Source organism: Peromyscus maniculatus, chromosome 4 (genome assembly GCF_049852395.1).
Source record: "Peromyscus maniculatus bairdii isolate BWxNUB_F1_BW_parent chromosome 4, HU_Pman_BW_mat_3.1, whole genome shotgun sequence".
NCBI classification, from domain to species: Eukaryota; Metazoa; Chordata; class Mammalia; order Rodentia; family Cricetidae; genus Peromyscus; species Peromyscus maniculatus.
Window position 1 is genome coordinate 142,041,650 of NC_134855.1, and position 17,544 is coordinate 142,059,193.

The 17,544-nt window shown below is 48.4% G+C and overlaps 1 protein-coding gene across 2 annotated transcripts; it reads left to right on the forward strand.

Moving 5' to 3' along the window:
• Positions 1-2,900: 2,900 nt before the first annotated feature.
• LOC102920614 (zinc finger protein 248-like) lies at positions 2,901-17,132 on the forward strand. Of its 2 annotated transcripts, XM_042276803.2 has the most exons (6): positions 2,901-3,012; positions 4,210-4,449; positions 6,330-6,373; positions 12,061-12,187; positions 12,687-12,770; positions 14,343-17,132. In XM_042276803.2, the coding sequence occupies exons 3-6, from the start codon at positions 6,359-6,361 to the stop codon at positions 16,121-16,123; spliced, it is 2,007 nt and encodes a 668-aa protein (XP_042132737.2). In that variant the 5' UTR covers positions 2,901-3,012; positions 4,210-4,449; positions 6,330-6,358; the 3' UTR covers positions 16,124-17,132. The 2 variants fall into 2 exon arrangements, with proteins under 2 accessions (XP_042132737.2, XP_076427267.1); XM_076571152.1 differs by lacking the exon at positions 2,901-3,012 and having other exon boundaries at positions 4,161-4,449.
• Positions 17,133-17,544: the final 412 nt, after the last annotated feature.

The window sequence follows — 17,544 nt, forward strand, 5'->3', positions numbered from 1 at the left end:
CATTCTAATAAATCCCGTATACATATTATATGTATATACACATTCTATCAGTTGTATTCCTCTAGAGAACTTTGAATAATATACACATAATAAATCACACACACACACACAATTACAAATGATAAAAACAAATTTTAAAAGTACATTATAAGCTCTACCTACTTCCATGTATTATACAGTAGCATGTTATACTCTACATTGCAGTGTTTAATGATTGTCCTATATCCCACTTTGTGGCTTCTCAGAGTTTCTGTAACTTAATTTCCCCCTGGTGTATGACTGTCAGCAAACACTGAGGAAGGTGGCTGTCCATGCATCTTTGGACTTTACTCCCTTAGGTCATAACCCTGGAGATGGAACAGCTGTGTCCACAGAACATGCTCCTTTGGAACCCTGAGACAGAGAGGCCTCCAATTGTCCTATAAATTACATTCCAGGAAGATATTTATGAGAATGAGCATTTCTCCAAATTTCAACCACCCTGGATATCATATTTCTTTATAATCTTTGCCTACTGTGAAGGCAAAGAAGTATTTAAACACTTGCAGTTTTATCTGTAGTTTATGGCCAGCTTCTGCATATTTATTCCTCATTTGCATTTCCCTTTTATTACTAGTCTTTTGTAGCCATAGATCATTTATATGGGACTGTGATCTTCTTACAAATGTGTAAGAGATAATTAAAGGGAGCCAGTAAACCATTTCTTTCATATACTTACAAAATATATTTTCCAATCTTTTTTTTTTAAGATGAGTTTTGACATTTTTCTAGAGTAAAAGCTTTGACTCATGTATTTGGTAGGTGCTATTGTTGATCCCTGCCCATATATTAAATGAGATAATCTTTTTCTATTTCCTATAGAGTGTCTGGTGACTCACAGTCAGAACATCAGGTCCCATCCACATGAGGTACATGCTACAGCATGCACTCTGCTCCTTTCCCACCCCATCCCCTGCCCCCTAATTTCCTAAGATGATTTTTTTTTATGATTTCTTCATTTCTCCTCTCTCACTCAGCCTCCTACATGGACATTTCACCTTTATCATATTACTAGGAATTCTTATGAACTTTTGGGTTTAAGACTGTCCTTGCCAGAAGCAAGGGCGATTTTCATGTCTAATTAAGAGTACTCTAAATTGTTAATTAGAAATGCCCGATGCTATTTAGGGACTTGGTTCTTCAGATGAAATTTAGATATACTCAGTAAAACAGTACAGTGAGGTGCCATGGGAATAGAACCACTCACTGAGCTGCCGTTGGAGAACAGACTCCTTCCTTTGGCCTGGCAGTCCCAGGGTTTTGTGTTGTTCTGTTTGCTTGCTTGCTTGCTTGTTTGGTGGTGGTGTAGACAGAGTTGCTCTTGACTGTCCTGGAACTAACTCTCCATGTAGACCAGGCTGGATTTGAACTCATAGAGATTCTCCTGCCTCTGCCTCCCGAGCATAGGGATTAAAAGCATCCACCACCATACCCAGCCTCAACCTCCAGGTTTAATGGCACCCAGCAGCGAGCAATGATTACTTTCCTGAGAGTTCTGCCCAGCACTGGGAACCATAGATCTAGGTACTGAATGCCACAGTGAATGCCACCTATTACAGCCCATTGTCACTCTCAGAAGAGACAAAGGGTCATGAATTTGTGCATTATCTTAAGTATGCTGACCTGCACGTCTTCAGTTATTTCCAGGGGCTGGAGGGATGGTCTAGGTTAGACCAGGGGCTGCTCTTTCAGTTCCCAGCACCCATGTCAGGCAACCCAAATCCACCTGTACCTCCAGCTCCAGTGCATCTGGTGCCTTCTCTGGACTTAAAAGGTACCTGCACTCACACCTGCACTGTTAGAAAATGATTAATATGCTTAATGAAATATCTAAAATTAAACTCCTAGGGTCCTGTTTCAATAACAGTATTGCCCAGGGAATGGAAAGATGGCTCAGTGGTTAAAAGTATTTTTAATGATTGCAGAGGACCAAAATTCTATTCCCAGCACCTAGTTAAGGTGGCTCACAACTGCCTGTAACTCCAACTCCAAGGGATCTGATGCTTCTGGCCTCCATGGACATCTACAGTCACATGCACATGAAAACACACACACACACACACACACACACACACACACACACACACACACACTTTCTTTTTGATCTTTTTTTTTTTTTTGGGGGGGGGGGTTCTCTGTGTAGCCTTGGCTGTCATGGAACTTGCTCTGTAAACCAGACTGGCCTCAAACTCACAGAGGTCCACTTGCCTCTGCCTCCCCAGTGCTGGCTGGGATTAAAGGTGTGCACCACTACCACTCAGCTTTTTTAAAAATCTTAACATATCACTCAATATTAACCACGGTCATCTCTGGGAAAGGAAATTATTTACTGGCTCCTTTGCTCATATGCCCCTTTGAATTGTGTATTTGATTTTGTCTATGGTTTGGGGGCATTACTTTTTTTTTCTGAGACAGGTTTTCTCTGTGTAGCTTTGGAGCCTGTCCTAGATCTCGCTCTGTAGACCAGGCTGGCCTCGAACTCACAGAGATCCGCCTGGCTCTGCCTCTCGAGTGCCCAGCTTGGGGCATTACTTTTGATAGCCAGTTTTGTGTGCAGATGTGCATTAGGAGAGAAAACTTGAGGGTCATATTGATCTTTGATAGGAATGCGTGGTTTTGCTTCCTATAAACACTTCACCTCCTTGCTTTTTTCTCACGTGGTGTGGACACGACTCTTCTCCAAGTGGCTTTGCATCTGAGGCAGTGGTGCCTGCAGGTGGCTTGGCACAGTTCTCCAACTAAGCAGGAGCTCTGCTTCTCCTTGGGAGGGGCGCGGGTGCCTTGGGAACGGAGTCTGGAATGTGATGGAGGCCAAGAGGGTCGCGGGAACGGGTCCCTAGCTGCTGTGCTGCGCATGTGCAGTTCATCTTCATTGTTCGCTCCCGCGTCCTGCTGCGCTCGGAGGAAACCCTCAGATCCTCAGGGTCCAAGCGTCGCTCAGAGACCCGGTACCCAAGTCAGGCGCGCCCACCGGTGAGAGCCAATTTGGAGGGTTGCGTTGCCAGGCTCAGGGGCTTTGCGTGCCAGCATCTGCGCAGGTCGTGGGGGGACCCTGACACTGACCCTGAGTGGGCTTCGCGCTGGTGGCGGTGGGCTTCTCCAAGGGGAAGAGATTGGGCACGGGCTCGGGGGTCGGGATAAAGTGAGCTGGGGAAGGCATTCGGATGTCAGAGCCACCTGCTGGGGTTCCGAGCCCCATAGCAACTGGCGAGTGACTTCCACCGCTTCATGGGATGACACCTGTTCGTGGCTGGCAGTGAGGGTTCTGTAGCTCAAAAGGCGGCTCTCAGAGTCTTAGCTCAAGTTCTAGCATTACTACTGAGTCCCCACGGGCAAGAAGAGGAATCTGAGACTCAGTTTCCCCGTCTGTACATGGGAGTTCTTCCCTGAACCTGCCTCTAGGGTGTTCTGGGCAGTGCCTGAGATAAGCTTTAGCAGGGATGGTGGCATTTGCTCAGGACCTGAAAGTGGCCTTCGTGCCCTGTTCACTAAGCCCTATGCATCATTTGGCTCTGAAAGTCACTGTTGCAGCCCAACAGCCCTGTTCTAACAGAGAAGACCGACTTGGGGATGGGGTGAAGGGCATAGTCTGTGGGAGAGAGCTAGGTTGTAAACTCCCGAATCGTTTATTTCCAAATCGCAAGCTCCGTTCAATCTAGCTGTTGTCTCTCTGTCCCTGTCTCTGTCTCTGTCTCTGTCTCTGTCTCTGTCTCTGTCTCTCTCTCTCTCTCTCTCTGTCTCACTCTGTCTCTCTCTGTCTCTCTCTATCTCTCTCCCCACCCATGGCTCCTCCCCAAGGGCCGCTGGACCTGCCTGCACCGAGTCTTCCCTAAGGGCTCCTGGGATGACTAGCCCTTCTGCCTGGGCCACCTGTCTGTGCCCACTGCAGTCTGCTGACTACTAAGTTAGGCTCACAGCGGTTTTCAGAGTCTGCACCAGAATCAGCCATGCGCTCGGGCCCAACCGATGCTGGGTACCGAGCTCCTGCTGACTGCTGAGAGGTCTCTAAGTTCATCTTCCTGAATGGTTTGGATGGTGTCGACACTGGTCTGGACTTTCACTCTGAGAACCACTATTGTAGAGAGCAGTGGTTGGGGTGGGGGGAGAGAGGGGAGGGGGAATTGATTGATTCAGCCAAAGGCTCCAGTTCCTTGAATTTACTCCCTCTAGTCAGGTTCAAAGTTCTCTGGATCACAGAGCGTGTGAAGAAGAAGAAGAGCACACAGAAGCAGGACTCTCCCCACGGGAGACCCCTCCTCTCTTGGGTGCAGCTGAAGGGCGGAAGCCCAAGAAAGAGGCAGAGTCCACATTCAGCTCGAGAAGCACCTGCTGAGCCCTGTGCTGGGTAACGTCGTCTCACTAGACACCTGTCCAGCGGCAGCAGCGTGGGCCGGCTTCCAAGAGAAGGAGGTGAGCTGGGCCGGCCACGGGAGGCGAGCAAGAGGCAGGCTGCTGGGAATAGAGACCTCCGTGGGAGGAGGGTGAGGGAACAAGAGGAGGAGGAGGTGCAAGTGCAGGCAGATGCGCTCTCCTCCTCCTGGAAGCTCCTCCCACAACCTCACAGGCACACTCACAGGCACAGCTAGACTTCAGGGCCACACCGCCCACTCCCGTTTTAGGGGGCATGTCATTCTGCTTCATAATTAGCAATCCTTAACTACATGGTTTCTAGGGACAGTCTGTCAGGGTTTGAAACTTAGCCCTCCATAAGAACAGCTCTATCATTCCTCACCTCCATTTCCTCATGGAGGCACTGTGGTACCTACATCATACTTGATTGTAAGGACTAAGTGAGACCACACCTGAAAAGTGCTTAGAGAAGAGCCTGCCAGACTCCAGCAATGAACAAGTGTTATTCGTCCCCGGCATCGTAACTAGGCTCTTACCATCTGCCTGCAAGAACTTGCTAGTGACCAAATCCTTGAGACCCGCTGATCCCAGGCCACTGTCCACATGTCTCAGGTAAGTCGATAAGTCAAGTGTCTTGAAACAAAACAAAGCCCCCTTGGAGACACTGAAACCAAAGAACTGACTTAAAGCACACTGTCCCTGTTGTCAGCAGTTCCTACACGTCCCTCCAGCTGGGATTTGAGAGGTGGCTCCGCAGTTAAGAGCACTTGTTGCTCCGGAAGAAGACCTGGGTTGGGTTCCCAGAACCCACATCAAGCAGCTCACCTGTAACTCCATTTCCAGGGAATCAGATATCATCTGGTCTCAGTGGGCCCTTGCACACATGTTCACACACACACACACACACACACACACACACACACACACACACACGAAAAAATAAATTGTTTAAAAATAAATTATTTGAGTTCCAGGGCTAAGGAGTTAAAATATATGCAGAAAAGTAAATCAACAGATACTTATAACATCTTCATTGTTAAACTGTTTTACACACACTAGGTTCAATGTTGCACATCTTTAATCTCAGCAACTTGGGAAGAAGAGGCAAGTGGATCTCTGAGTTTGAAACCAGCCTGGTCAACATTGAGTGTTCCAGGCCAGCCGGGCTACATAGTGAGATCCTGTCTTAAAGAAAACAAAACCTATAAGTTGATTCACACCTTTTATTACAGAAATATTCAAAACGGTACAAAAGTAGAAAACAGCATAGAAACTCCTGAGTGTGTGTTGCAGTTTGAGCTAGGGACGGATCGTTTCATTGGCTGTCCACCCCCAGCACGCACACGCACGTACATATATACACATGCACTTAAACACACATCCATACTTTTCTCCTTCCCACCTTCCTTTATAAGATTATCTTATTGTTTTGTAGTGTTTGTTTGAAGCAGGGGCCTTCTGTGTAGCTCAGGCTAATCTCAAATGCTCCATCCTCCTGCCTCTGCCTCCTGAGTGCTGGGAATACAGTGCTGGATATACCGCTACACTCCGTTCGTAAGATTAAACCCCACACATCAAAACACGCAACTGGACTGAAGACCTGAGTTAGCTGCTCTAACCATTTGCCTTGCCGCCTCTTTCCCAGCTTGTCTTCATGCCCTGTGTGCTTGCTTGCTGTCAGGCCCAAAGAGGCCATGGTCATTGTGAAAGGCCGGCAGGAAGCCAGCGCTGGCTGTCCCGATGAAAAGCCCTTTCTCTGAGCTCCAGGTAGTGATAAAACTTCCTGAGCATTCATCTACCCGCCCGTCTGAAGTGTCGGGGTAACATCGGACCCCCAGGTGGTCATTTGTCAGCACATACAAATGGGTTTCTAACAAGACTCTGAGGAGCTTGATGGTGATGGTCTTTCTCATGGCTTCTGCCCCCTTTCCTCTCCACAGCCTCTGCAGCTCTCCAGGAACAGACGGACATGACCACAACCCAGGTGAATCACCCGCTCGCTCCTCCTGAGTTTTGCACTTTTGGTAACCAGGCTTCCTTGCCAGTCCTTCTCACTCATCTGGTCATGTCCCCACTTTCCTCACGTCATGGTTTCACTGACAGTGATGTCACGTGGTCAGGCACAGGGTCGGTTTGATGGACAGCCATCCATGTGCTCTCTCTTTTCCACTCTGTGTCTCCCTATGTGACACATATTTCAATCATTTGTAGCACACCCTCTACCTACTTAAACAATAGTCATTTGAATTTCAATATGCATTTCCGGTCATTTTTGCATTCCCTGTTATGGCATAGAATGACAAAATGGTAATAGTTGATCAACTGTAATATTATTTTTAATTAACTAACTTATTTATGTGTGTGCTGAGAGGAGTGTATGCAAGCCACGATGCTGATGGGGAGGTCAGAGTTAGCTCTCTGTCCACCCTCTGGGTCATGGGGATCAAATTCAGGTGGTCCGGCTTGGTGGCAAGCTTCCTTACCCACGGAGTCAGCTCGCTGGCCCCTCTATGGTGTTATGCACAATGTACAACGCTCTAGTCACTGTTCATCTCCCTCCCTGGACTAGTTTATGTGAGTCTGGCAGCACTATTGAGTACACACTTTTTTTTTTTTTTTTTTTTGGTTTTTCGAGACAGGGTTTCTCTGTGTAGTTTTGCGCCTTTCCTGGAACTCACTTTGGAGACCAGGCTGGCCTCGAACTCACAGAGATCCGCCTGCCTCTGCCTCCCGAGTGCTGGGATTAAAGGCGTGCGCCACCATCGCCCGGCTGAGTACACACTTTTATATACACACCTTTTCACTGAGGGCTGGAGACAGTTAATCAGCTCTTCGTATGAAGTAATCCCGAGACTGCATCTTAGATGTTTGGTCGTATGGAGACCACCTCAAGTACAAGTTCTGAGAGCTCATTTTTGTCCTTTTATGTTCTAGCTTGCCCACATGCTAAGCCTTTTTTAAAAATCTGAGTCTTTGCTCCCCTGATGCCACATCTTTATTATCAACTCCAGCCCCACTTAGGTGGAAAGGGAGTTCGAGGCGCCCTTTGCTGGCCGCTGGTGCTGACTGTGTGGCTCCTCCTGAGGAGCAGGTGTTCTGTTTTCAGTGGTTGATTTTATGGCTTCATCTCAGATGGCCAGGGTGTGTGTGCGTGCGTGCGTGCGTGCGTGCGTGCGTGCGTGTGGCCTGCTTCAGCCTCAGCACCACTCCGGGCAGCAGCTGTCCTTCGGGTGTTTGGGGCCTTGGGAGCCACAGTTCATGGCTCTGTGCCCGCACTCCCATGGGGCAGAACAGCGCTCGCAGGCCGGCCTGTCTGTCTCGATTGCCTGCCGGTTGGGATTCTGCTGAGTTTGGATGGAGGCTGTGGCGCACAGCGTGACTGCTGGTCTGCCCTCTGAACCTGGGTGTCTGAAATGTCCGTGTTCTGCTCAGTCCTATGAATGAGGGCGTGGCTCAGGGAGTCTGGCCTCAAGCCCTCCAAGCACTGGGAGAAAGACAGTATGCAGTATCACCAGGCACAGGGGGAGAACAAGTGGGTGGCTCTTGTGACTTCGTAACTGCTGTCACCTCCTTTCTCATTTGTCCTCTGGTGTCAGACACTTAACCAGGCCATCATGCCAGCTCTTTTATTCTTCCTCCAGTCTGCCCACTTGGCTCACGTCTGTCCTCGCAGAGAGAAGCCCCGCCCCCATCCTGAAGACTCCCCAGTTCTTCCTGCCTTTGCATTCTCCTTACCAATTCTTCTCTCTCCCAGCCAGAAATCCTCCCCAAACCTCTCCTCCGCCCACCGTCTGGGTCCCTTCACTTCCATCTCCTCACTCCCAGCTTCCAGGAGAGGCTTGTTCATTGAGCATTCCGTTCTCATGCTTTCCTGAGGAAGTTGTTGTTTTTCCCCAAATCAACAACAAAATATTTAGCATTTCCATGCCTTTTCTTTTCTCACATCCTTACAACAACTTGGAGACACTGACTTGAATGTGTAAATATTTTCTTTAAAAACCTTTTTTTAAAAAGGGGGCTGGAGAGATAGCCCAATGGTTAAGAGCACTGACTGCTTTTCCAGAGGACCCAGGTTCAATTCCCAGTACCCACGTGACAGCTCACAACTGTCTATGATTCCAGTTCCAGGGCACCCAATATCCATGGCAAAAATACCAATGCACATAAAATAAGTAAATTAAAAATACCTTTTTAAAATTTAATTTGGGGGAGTGTGCACCACTGTGCACAAGGGGGGGAGGTTTCAGGGGGCCCATCTCAGAGTCAGTTCTTTCTTCTACCACATGGTTCTGAGGACCCAACTCAGGTCCTCAGGCTTGGTGGCAAGTGTCTTTACCCACTGAGATATCTTGCCATCTAAGTTTTTCCCAGTGGTGGGAACTGAACCCACGGCCTTGTATACTACAGGCAGGTACCCTACCACTGAGCTATGCTATACCCCCAGCTCTCTCTTCAGTATTTTTTTAAAGACTTATTTATTATGTATACAACATTCTGCTTGCAGGCCAGAAAAGAGCACCAGATCTCACTAGAGATGGTTGTGATCCACCATGTGGATGCTGGGACTTGAACTCAGGACCTCTGGAAGAGCAGCCAGTGCTCTGAACCGCTGAGCCATCCCTCCAGTGCCCCCTCTTCAGTATTTTAAACTCATGTTCATCTTTACTGTCTCCCCATCTCAGGGCTCTTCGGCTACGATTTCTTACTCATGCCACATTTATTCTGAGGTCTGGGAGTCCCTTCTCCAACTTGCTCTCTGGACTGTGATTCTCTCTCAGGTCATAGGCCTTTTCTGTGCTGAGGATTGCAGAGGTCTCTCTGGAGCTGCCAAGTCACTGCCCCTGCTTTGCTCTGCTGCATGGAGCTGAGTCTCCCTAGACAGCTTTCCCCTGAGGTAGATGCCTGGCCTGGGGCTTCTCATGTGAGGTCTAGGAGATGTCTTAGAATGTTGCCTTCAGACTGTGTGAATTGAGACAGGGAGGCAAGACCTCCTCCTCTGACAAAGAGTAAAATCTATTTAATGGTGTATTCCCCCCACAATGGCCCTGAAGAAAAGTAGTACCATGTCAGGGTACTATGCACAGTCCTCGGCTCCTGACTGGCTTCAAAGTTCTCACAGACTTCAGGGGACAGTCCCCTGCTTGTCCTAGGGAATGATCTCCTGAGTATCAACCCTCAGGGGTACCTGACCAGGGTCTGGCAGTCCATCTGATGGTCATGGTTCAAGGCCCTTGTTAGGCCTTGCAGGGAGACCGAGGCACTGCCCAGCCTGTGCCTGTGGTATGAGGCAAACAGGTACCTGAGGTGCCTGCCACCCCCTCACTGCCTGCCAGAAGCTAATAGAAAGCTCTGGCCTGCCCACAGCCCTTCCCTGAACTCCTCTGTGGGGGTCAGCCTGGGGCTTACATGCTTCTCTCTCGAGATACCACGGGACAGAAGGGAGCATGTGACATGAACTGGAAAGTCACTCACTCTTGAACCTGTCATTTCTGAGCACCACTGTGGACCAAAAGCCCTACTTCCAGTCCCTTCTTGGGCTTCAGGGCCTGTTCTTTGTCTCCACTAGTTATCTGCCTCTGCTCCAACCTCCGTGTTCTTTGTGGACAAGTTCCCTCCTGGCAGTTTTGGATGCTGCTGAAATAGGCATGATTTCTAAAAGTGTGGGTTTCTAAAAGTGTGGGTTTGTCCCTTATCTCTCTCCATAGTCCAAACTTATCTTATGTCCACCTGTCACCTGGACATCTCTACCCGAATGTGTTTCCCATCCCTAGAGTATAACACACCCAGGAACACCCCCTCTCCCTCCCTCCCTCCCTCCCTCCCTCCCTCCCTCCCTCCCTCCCTCTGACCTTCTCTCTCTCCTCCCCAGCCCACCTCTCTCTCTGTCTCTCCCTCATACCCTCCCTCTCTCCCTGATGCATGTTCAATCCCGTGTTAGGACAATATAAGGCCCCAGCACCAAGTCCACTCACTACCTTCAAAGCTCCTTTCTTCCTCTTCCCTGGTCAACTCTATGCAGCATCCTCATCCCTACTGCCAAGGCACCAAGGCTTGTTACCAGTCTGTTACCATAGTTACCAGTCTGTTACCATAGTTACCAGTCCATTATCACAGTCTTAGTTCTCATTGAAACCATTTCCTAACCTGGTCACTCAGGGTGGGGTAGTCCTTTGTTGCAGGGTGTTTAGCTGTGTATCTGGATGGATCCACTAGGTGGCAGCAAACACCCTCTCAGTTTAGCGAGTGTACCGTCCACAGATGTTGCCAGATGCCACCGGGGAGGGCAATATCAGCAGTGATGAAGAGCCACTTCTTTCTTTCTTTTTAAACTAAAATGTATGTGGGCATTTTGTCTGCAAGCCTGGGCCCAAGGAGGCCCGAAGAGAGCCCTGGACCCCTGGAAACGAAATTAGGGTCGTGTGAGCCACCATGTGGGTGCTGGACTCAAAGCCAGGCCATCTACAAGAGCAGCCAGTGCTCTCTTAACCACCAGGCCGTCTCTCCAGCCCAAGAATCAGTTCTTCACTCTCCAATACGCTTCTGGGGTGTTGCTTTCAAAACATAAATCTAGGTGTGTTTGTTGAATTGACTGTGTGTCTCCACTACCCAGAGAGATGATCCCCAGGAAGGGCTATGCATCCCGAGAAGTAAACAGGCCAAGCCAGAGGTGTGCTGGGAAAAATACTGGAATAGCTATTTGGGTTTTTGGAGGTGTGTGTGTGTGTGTATGTGTGTGTGTGTGTGTGTGTGTGTGTGTGTAGTTCAGATCTCCAGCACCCGTGTTAAAAAGCCAGGTGTGGTGACATGCGCCTGCAATACCAGCACAGGGAGGCAGAGGCAGGAGGATGTGGGTGAAGGATGCTCACTGGCCAGTTAGTACCTGGGAGAGGGAGGACTCAGTGGGTGAAAGTGCTTACCCTACAAACCTGACAGCTTGAGTTTACATCCTGAAAACCTGTGTGCAAGTCAGGTGACGTGACATGGTGCAAGCATCAGAAATCCCAGCATGCTCCCGACCAGGGGACGGGAGGTGGAGACAGGAAAGTGCAGAAGCTCACAGCCAGCAGCCTGGGGTGCACAGGCTGAAGAGAGCCCGTCTCCAAGTAGGTGCAGAGGTGAGGACGGATCCAAAGGCTGTCCTCTGACCGCCACACGCACATCGTGGCGTGTGTGGGTCTGCACCTTCACACAGGAATGAGCGTGCATGCACACAGACTCACACATAAACATTCTCATACACACATATGTATACACACACACATATATAAACACATATGTACACAGACACACAACACACACACACATTTGGTGACATGTGAGCTAAAGAAAAGCACATTTCCCAGAGTTCCTTGCTCCCAGTGTCTGTATGCATAGGGAAAATCTCAAGTCTGAAAGATCCTTAAAAATGAGCTCCCAGACTTATTTTCCTAAGCGTCCTCCACGGCCAGACCAGACCCAGGCAGACACTGTTGCTTTATGAGTTAAGCTGTGAATTTGGCTTGCCTGGTGTTTCTGCGGTGATTTTATTTCTCCTCGAAGCACATCACACAGATTGTGCTATGAGGGAACCTTGAGCTGTTTTCTGGAATGCTGTGGTAACTCATCCCTTAGGTGTCTCTCCGGTTACTTTGTGCTGAGCCTTCCCGACTGAGCCCCACTGCTCCATTGCAGGGGCAAGTGTTGTTCAGAGATGTGTCTGTGACCTTCACTCAGAAGGAGTGGCAGTTGCTGGATGCTGCCCAGAGGCGCCTGTACAGGGAGGTGATGCTGGAGACCTACAAGCACCTGCAAGCAGTGGGTAAGCCCCGCCTCCCACGCGGCTCCCAGTGGGTAAGCCCCGCCTCCCACGCGGCTCCCGTCAGCTTGTGTGTCTTACCTGGGAAGTGTCGGGGTAAAGTTTTAAGCTTGGGGCTAGAACGATGACTCAGCACTTAGGAGTGCTTGCTGCTCCCCCAGAGGACTGAGTTCCAGCACCCACATGGGACAGTTCACAACTGCCTGAAGCTGCAGGTCCTGGGGTGTGTGTGTGTGTGTGTATGGAGGGGGGGTGTCTGATGCCCTTTTCTGTCTGCACTCTTGTGTACGGTCCCTCACCTGATGCCTGCTCCTCTAGCTAAGGACTTAGCCACTGGTCTGAGCAGGGACAAGGTAAACCCATGTGACCCCTCCCTCTTCCCCTCCCCCCTCCCCCAGGACTTAGCCAGGGGCGTTGGTGAAACACACCACGGCCTCATCATTGCGTACCCTTCCCTCTGTCCTGAGCAGCGTTGCCAAGCCCTGTCATCTTCCCATCACAGGGTGCGATGTGACCAAACCTGAGCTGATCTGCAAGTTGGAACAGGGAGACGTTCCTTGGGAACTTCCAGGTGGCAGCCTCTCAGGTGAGGAGAAGGAAGAGGGCGGAGATGAGCAAGGCTTGGTTCCTTTGAATGTATCCGGGGCTCAGTCGGTAGAGTGCCTGCCTAGCAGGAGCAGAGCCCCGGCTTTGATCCCGAGCACAGCATAAATGGGGCATCACCGCACAGGCCTGTCATCCCAGCACTAAGGCAGGTGTGTCAGAAGTTCAAGGTCAGCTTGGGCTATGGGAGGCCCTGTCTCAAACAAAAACAAACAAAAAGATAAACAACGAAAAAGAATCTTTGAGAGGCTCTAGAATTTTCAAAGAGATAAAGAGAAATGCTCACAGCCTGATATCACCCCCGCAAGTACCAATGCTCTTTGTAGGCTATGTGTGGTGTCTCGCACCTTTGAAAAAAGCACTTGGGAGGTAGAGGAAGGTGGACCAGCCTGGCTTACACAGAGAGTGCCAGGCCAACCAGGACTATGCATTAAGGCCCTGTCTCATCAATCAACCAATCAATCAATCAATCAATCAATAATAGCAAACCCCTTTGCCTCTGTTAGACTCTCTGTAGTTATAATTTGTATCGCCTCCAGCACCCAATGCTCTGACAGTACACACATTCATTTCTGTATCCTTCTATTTGACAAGCATTTGTCAAGTGTCTCCCAGGGGCCAGTCCCATTGTCGTACGGAGGACACAGAGCAAAATCTCCACTTCCATCCGGAGTCTCGGGTAGCTAATCTGTACAGCTGAGGGCCAGTAACTGTCAGGACTGCTAGAATTCAGGTCAGATGGTGGAGAGGGAGATGGCCAGGGTGCTTCTGGGCGGTCCTGAAGCCGCCCGGAGGAAATGGACCTCTGCACAGGAGTGGTGGGCGGAGTGAGGTTATCTGAGGGGTCCCCATCCATGCCAGGCTCAGAAACAGGAGGCGTGCTCAGTGTGAGGAGCAGAATTCCTCCTAGTACTTAGCTCCTTTCCTCATTTTACATCAGTCCAGAATACGGCATCTACAGTTCATGTCTCCCCATAACAGGCCCAGCCTACCCCTGACCTTGAGGCCTGAGGAAATGAGTGATTTCTCAGGTTCACTTGGGTGTTGGGATGCAGGATGGAACAGAGAAGAGGGGAAGCGTGGAGAGTGGCTTAGAGCGCCTCTTGCAGCCGTCGGGTGTGACACTCCCACTGGGCTGCACGTCTCTTGGGTGCCTTTCAGTCCTCCTGGGCTCACTGTTCATCTTTCCCGCCTTTGCCTCGTTTTTTAACGCCCTCCTTCAGTGGATGAGGCCTTCGCCTGACACTCCTTGTTCCCAGTTATGTTTTATCCCAGCTCTCCACCCATTTGGTGGTCATGTTTGTAGCAAACCAAAGCTCCTGATGCGGTTTTCCTCGTTCTCTTCCCCTTTCTACTCCAACGTGCATCTTTATCTCTGTTCTCACATTACCCAGTGGAAATAGGTGGATGAAATGCCTGCTTAGAACCGCTGCCTTTCCAGGAGAGTGTGTCAGGAACCCAAGAATCGAGTCAGTGTAAGACATTTGTCTACGCCCCCTTTCCTTTCACATCGCATTTAGATGGATAATGTATGGTTAACTTCTCATGTTTCTAGAAGTCCAGAGGGCCGACTGCATGACAAGTGAGGAAAACGAAGACAAATATTTGAGTCAAGTTTTATTTGTCAACAACAAAGCACTAACTAAGAAAAGAAGCAAGGCTCTAAAGGAAACAGTTTATCAGGCCACAGACTCAGTGGCCTCAAGAGAAGTGCACTATAAGTGTCGCTCAACAGAAACAAGCTTGGAAAATGTTGCAGGATTAATTACTGATAACAAAAACTGTGCAACAAAAAAGTTTGATGGTTTAGGTGGGTCTCGGTCCCTGGGTACTAAGTGTGAAAAAGCTCCCATAGGATGCAAAACCTGTGAAAGTGACCAAAGGGAGAGATCCCACCGTCCTGTCGAGGACCTCACTCAACATCGGAAGACCCTGCATTTGGAAAAACCTCCTGAACATAAAAATTGTGGGAAGAACTCACACAGAAAGACAGCCTCTGTTATACACGAGGCAGTTCACACAGGACAGGAGCCCTCTCAGGATAGTAAATGCATGCAAGCCACTGCTCACAAGATCAGGTTCCAGTCTTTTCTAAGAACCCTTAGAGAAAGGAAGGCACAAGAGGCCAGCGAATGTGGGAAGTCCTCATGCATGAAGTCAAAACATGAACATCCAAGAGCTCATATAAGAGACAAACACTGTGAATGTGATATGCTTGAGAAATCCTTTAGTGAGAAATCAGGTCTTACCAGACAGGGGAGAATGCAACCAGGAGGAAAGCCTGATGGATGTAATGTAAGTGAGAGAGCCTTAAGAAACTCATCCCACATCCAAAATGAGAAAATTCATGTGGGAGAAAAGACCCATGGCTGTGGGAAATGTGGGGAAACCCTTCACAGAAAGGCAGGCCTTACTCAGAACCAGACAACTTGCACAAAAGAAAGACCTAAGTGTGCCGACAGCCAAACAGCCTTAAAGAAGTCGCGTCTGACCCTAAATCAGAGAACTAGCTCAAGAGGAAAAAGCCACAAAGGAAATGAGTGTGAGAAATCCCCAGCCCCCTCCCTCAGAGGATCGAAAAGCTCTCGACATCAGAGACCATCATCGTCCGTGGAGGAGAAACCCGAAGAGTGTGAGGAAGGTGAGAAGTCACCTCTTGGTGAAAATCAGAGTGCTTGCAAAGAACAGAAAGCCTGTGAGTGTCACAAATGTGAGGAAGGCTGTCCCAAGAAAGCGGGTCTTGCTCAACATCAGAGCTCAAACCCGGGGAAAAAACCCTATGCGTGCAAGGAATGTGACAAATCCTTCATGGTGAAGTCAAACCTCACTGAACACCAGAGAACTCACACTGGAGAAAAACCGTATGAATGCAAAGAGTGTGGGAAGTCATTCTGCCAAAAATCTGCCCTCAAAGTACACCAGAGAACTCACACAGGAGAGAAACCATATAAATGCAATGAATGTGGGAAATCCTTCTGTGTGAAATCGAACCTTACACAGCACCAAAGGACCCACACAGGAGAGAAGCCGTACAAATGCAGTGAGTGCTGGAGATCCTTCTGTGTCAAGTCCAACCTTGTTGTGCATCAGAGAACTCACACCGGAGAAAAACCCTACAAATGTCCCGAGTGTGAGAAAACCTTCTACGAGAAATCTGCCCTCACAAAACATCAGCGGATTCACACAGGGGAAAAACCCTATGAATGTAATGAATGCAAGAAAAACTTCAGCCAGAGGTCAGCCCTCACCAAGCACCAGAGAAAAACACACAAGAAGAAAGCGTCCACCAGGAGCCTTCACGGGCAGATACCAGAATCAACAAGCAAAGCTCATTGAACATCAACAAAATCCAAGAGTGGGGATGCTACCATGACAACGAGTGTAGGAAAGTATTCACTAACAGGTTATTGGGGAAAGAAACTAGAGATTTAATGTAGGATTGAAAACATAACAATATTTCAAACATGGGAATGCTTCCAACAGGTATTCGATGTTGTTGATGGAAAAATATATAATTTTAATGACTATGGAGAAAAATGTCCTTGTGGAAACACTGTCTAACTAGAAGTTATATTTCAGATATGATGTGAAACTCATTACATGACAGATAACAGAACGCCATCTGTTCTTAACAGAAAATGAAATATGGATCTTTCATAACAAGGATAATTTAGGTTGCTGATTCAGTTGTAATAAACAGCCATCTTTTGCCTACCCATCTTGATTTTCTTCACTGGATTCTCTCCTTTGCTTCTCAGAAGTTTATTTAATTTTTTCCATAGTAAAGAGGACACTGACCAAGAAAAAAGAACCACAGTGGAAAAGACCAAAAAAGCCAAACAAAACAAACAAACAAAAAACGTATAGGAATCTAAGCATTGGAAGTGAAATGACGCCAGGAACAGCTAACGGAAGCAGCATGAACAAGAAATCTCTACGTTAAAGATGGGGTCATTGAATGCCGAGTTAAAAACTATGTCCGGGGCCAGAAAGTTGGCTCAGTAGTAAAGGTTCTTGCTACATAAGCCTGATGACCCCAGTTTGACCCCTGGAAGCCATGTAAAGGCGGAATGAGAGAACTGACTCCACACAGTTGTCCTCTGACCCCAAACACGCACTGTACCACACACATGTTCACACACACACACACACACACTCGTAATACATACAATAAAATTTCAACAACAACAACAGAAATACTAAATCTAGCAACAGGTGGTTTGTAAAAGAGAAGAAGGGGAAGAGGAGGAAGAAAAATTTAAAGTCAGTCGAAAAGGGAATTTGAAAGTTAAAAGATAACAACTATATGTATTTTTAAATCTATCCAATAAAGTGTGACTTTGTAATGGTGAGTTGTGTGATTATGTTATTGAATTCAACTTCTTTGGAATTTTGTCTAGGGGGAAGGTGAACTTTTAAATATCCTATTTATGACCTGGGTGCAGGCCTTTAATCCCAGCACTTCAGAGGCAGAGGCAGGTGGACCTTATGAACTTGAGGCTAGCCTGGTCTACAGAGTGAGTTCCAGACCAGGGCTATGTAGAGAGATCTTGTCACAAAACAAAACAGCAGCAGCAACAACAAAAGCCTGGTTTTAAGATTGTAGGATGATGATCAGGGTAGTGCCTTTGACCATTTATCTGGACATGACATCTGCAGAGACTAAAGATGATAGCTATGGGATGTGGAGCCATCCCAGGTGGAGAGAGAGCACACATCTCCAGAGAAAGTTGCGATTGGGGTTTCCTCAACCTCCT

Coding starts and splice junctions, on each gene's coding strand:
- LOC102920614 (XM_042276803.2), top strand. Junction 12,188..12,686: donor CAAGCACCTGCAAGCAGTGG/GTAAGCCCCGCC, acceptor TTCCCATCACAG/GGTGCGATGTGACCAAACCT. Junction 12,771..14,342: donor TCCAGGTGGCAGCCTCTCAG/GTGAGGAGAAGG, acceptor TCATGTTTCTAG/AAGTCCAGAGGGCCGACTGC.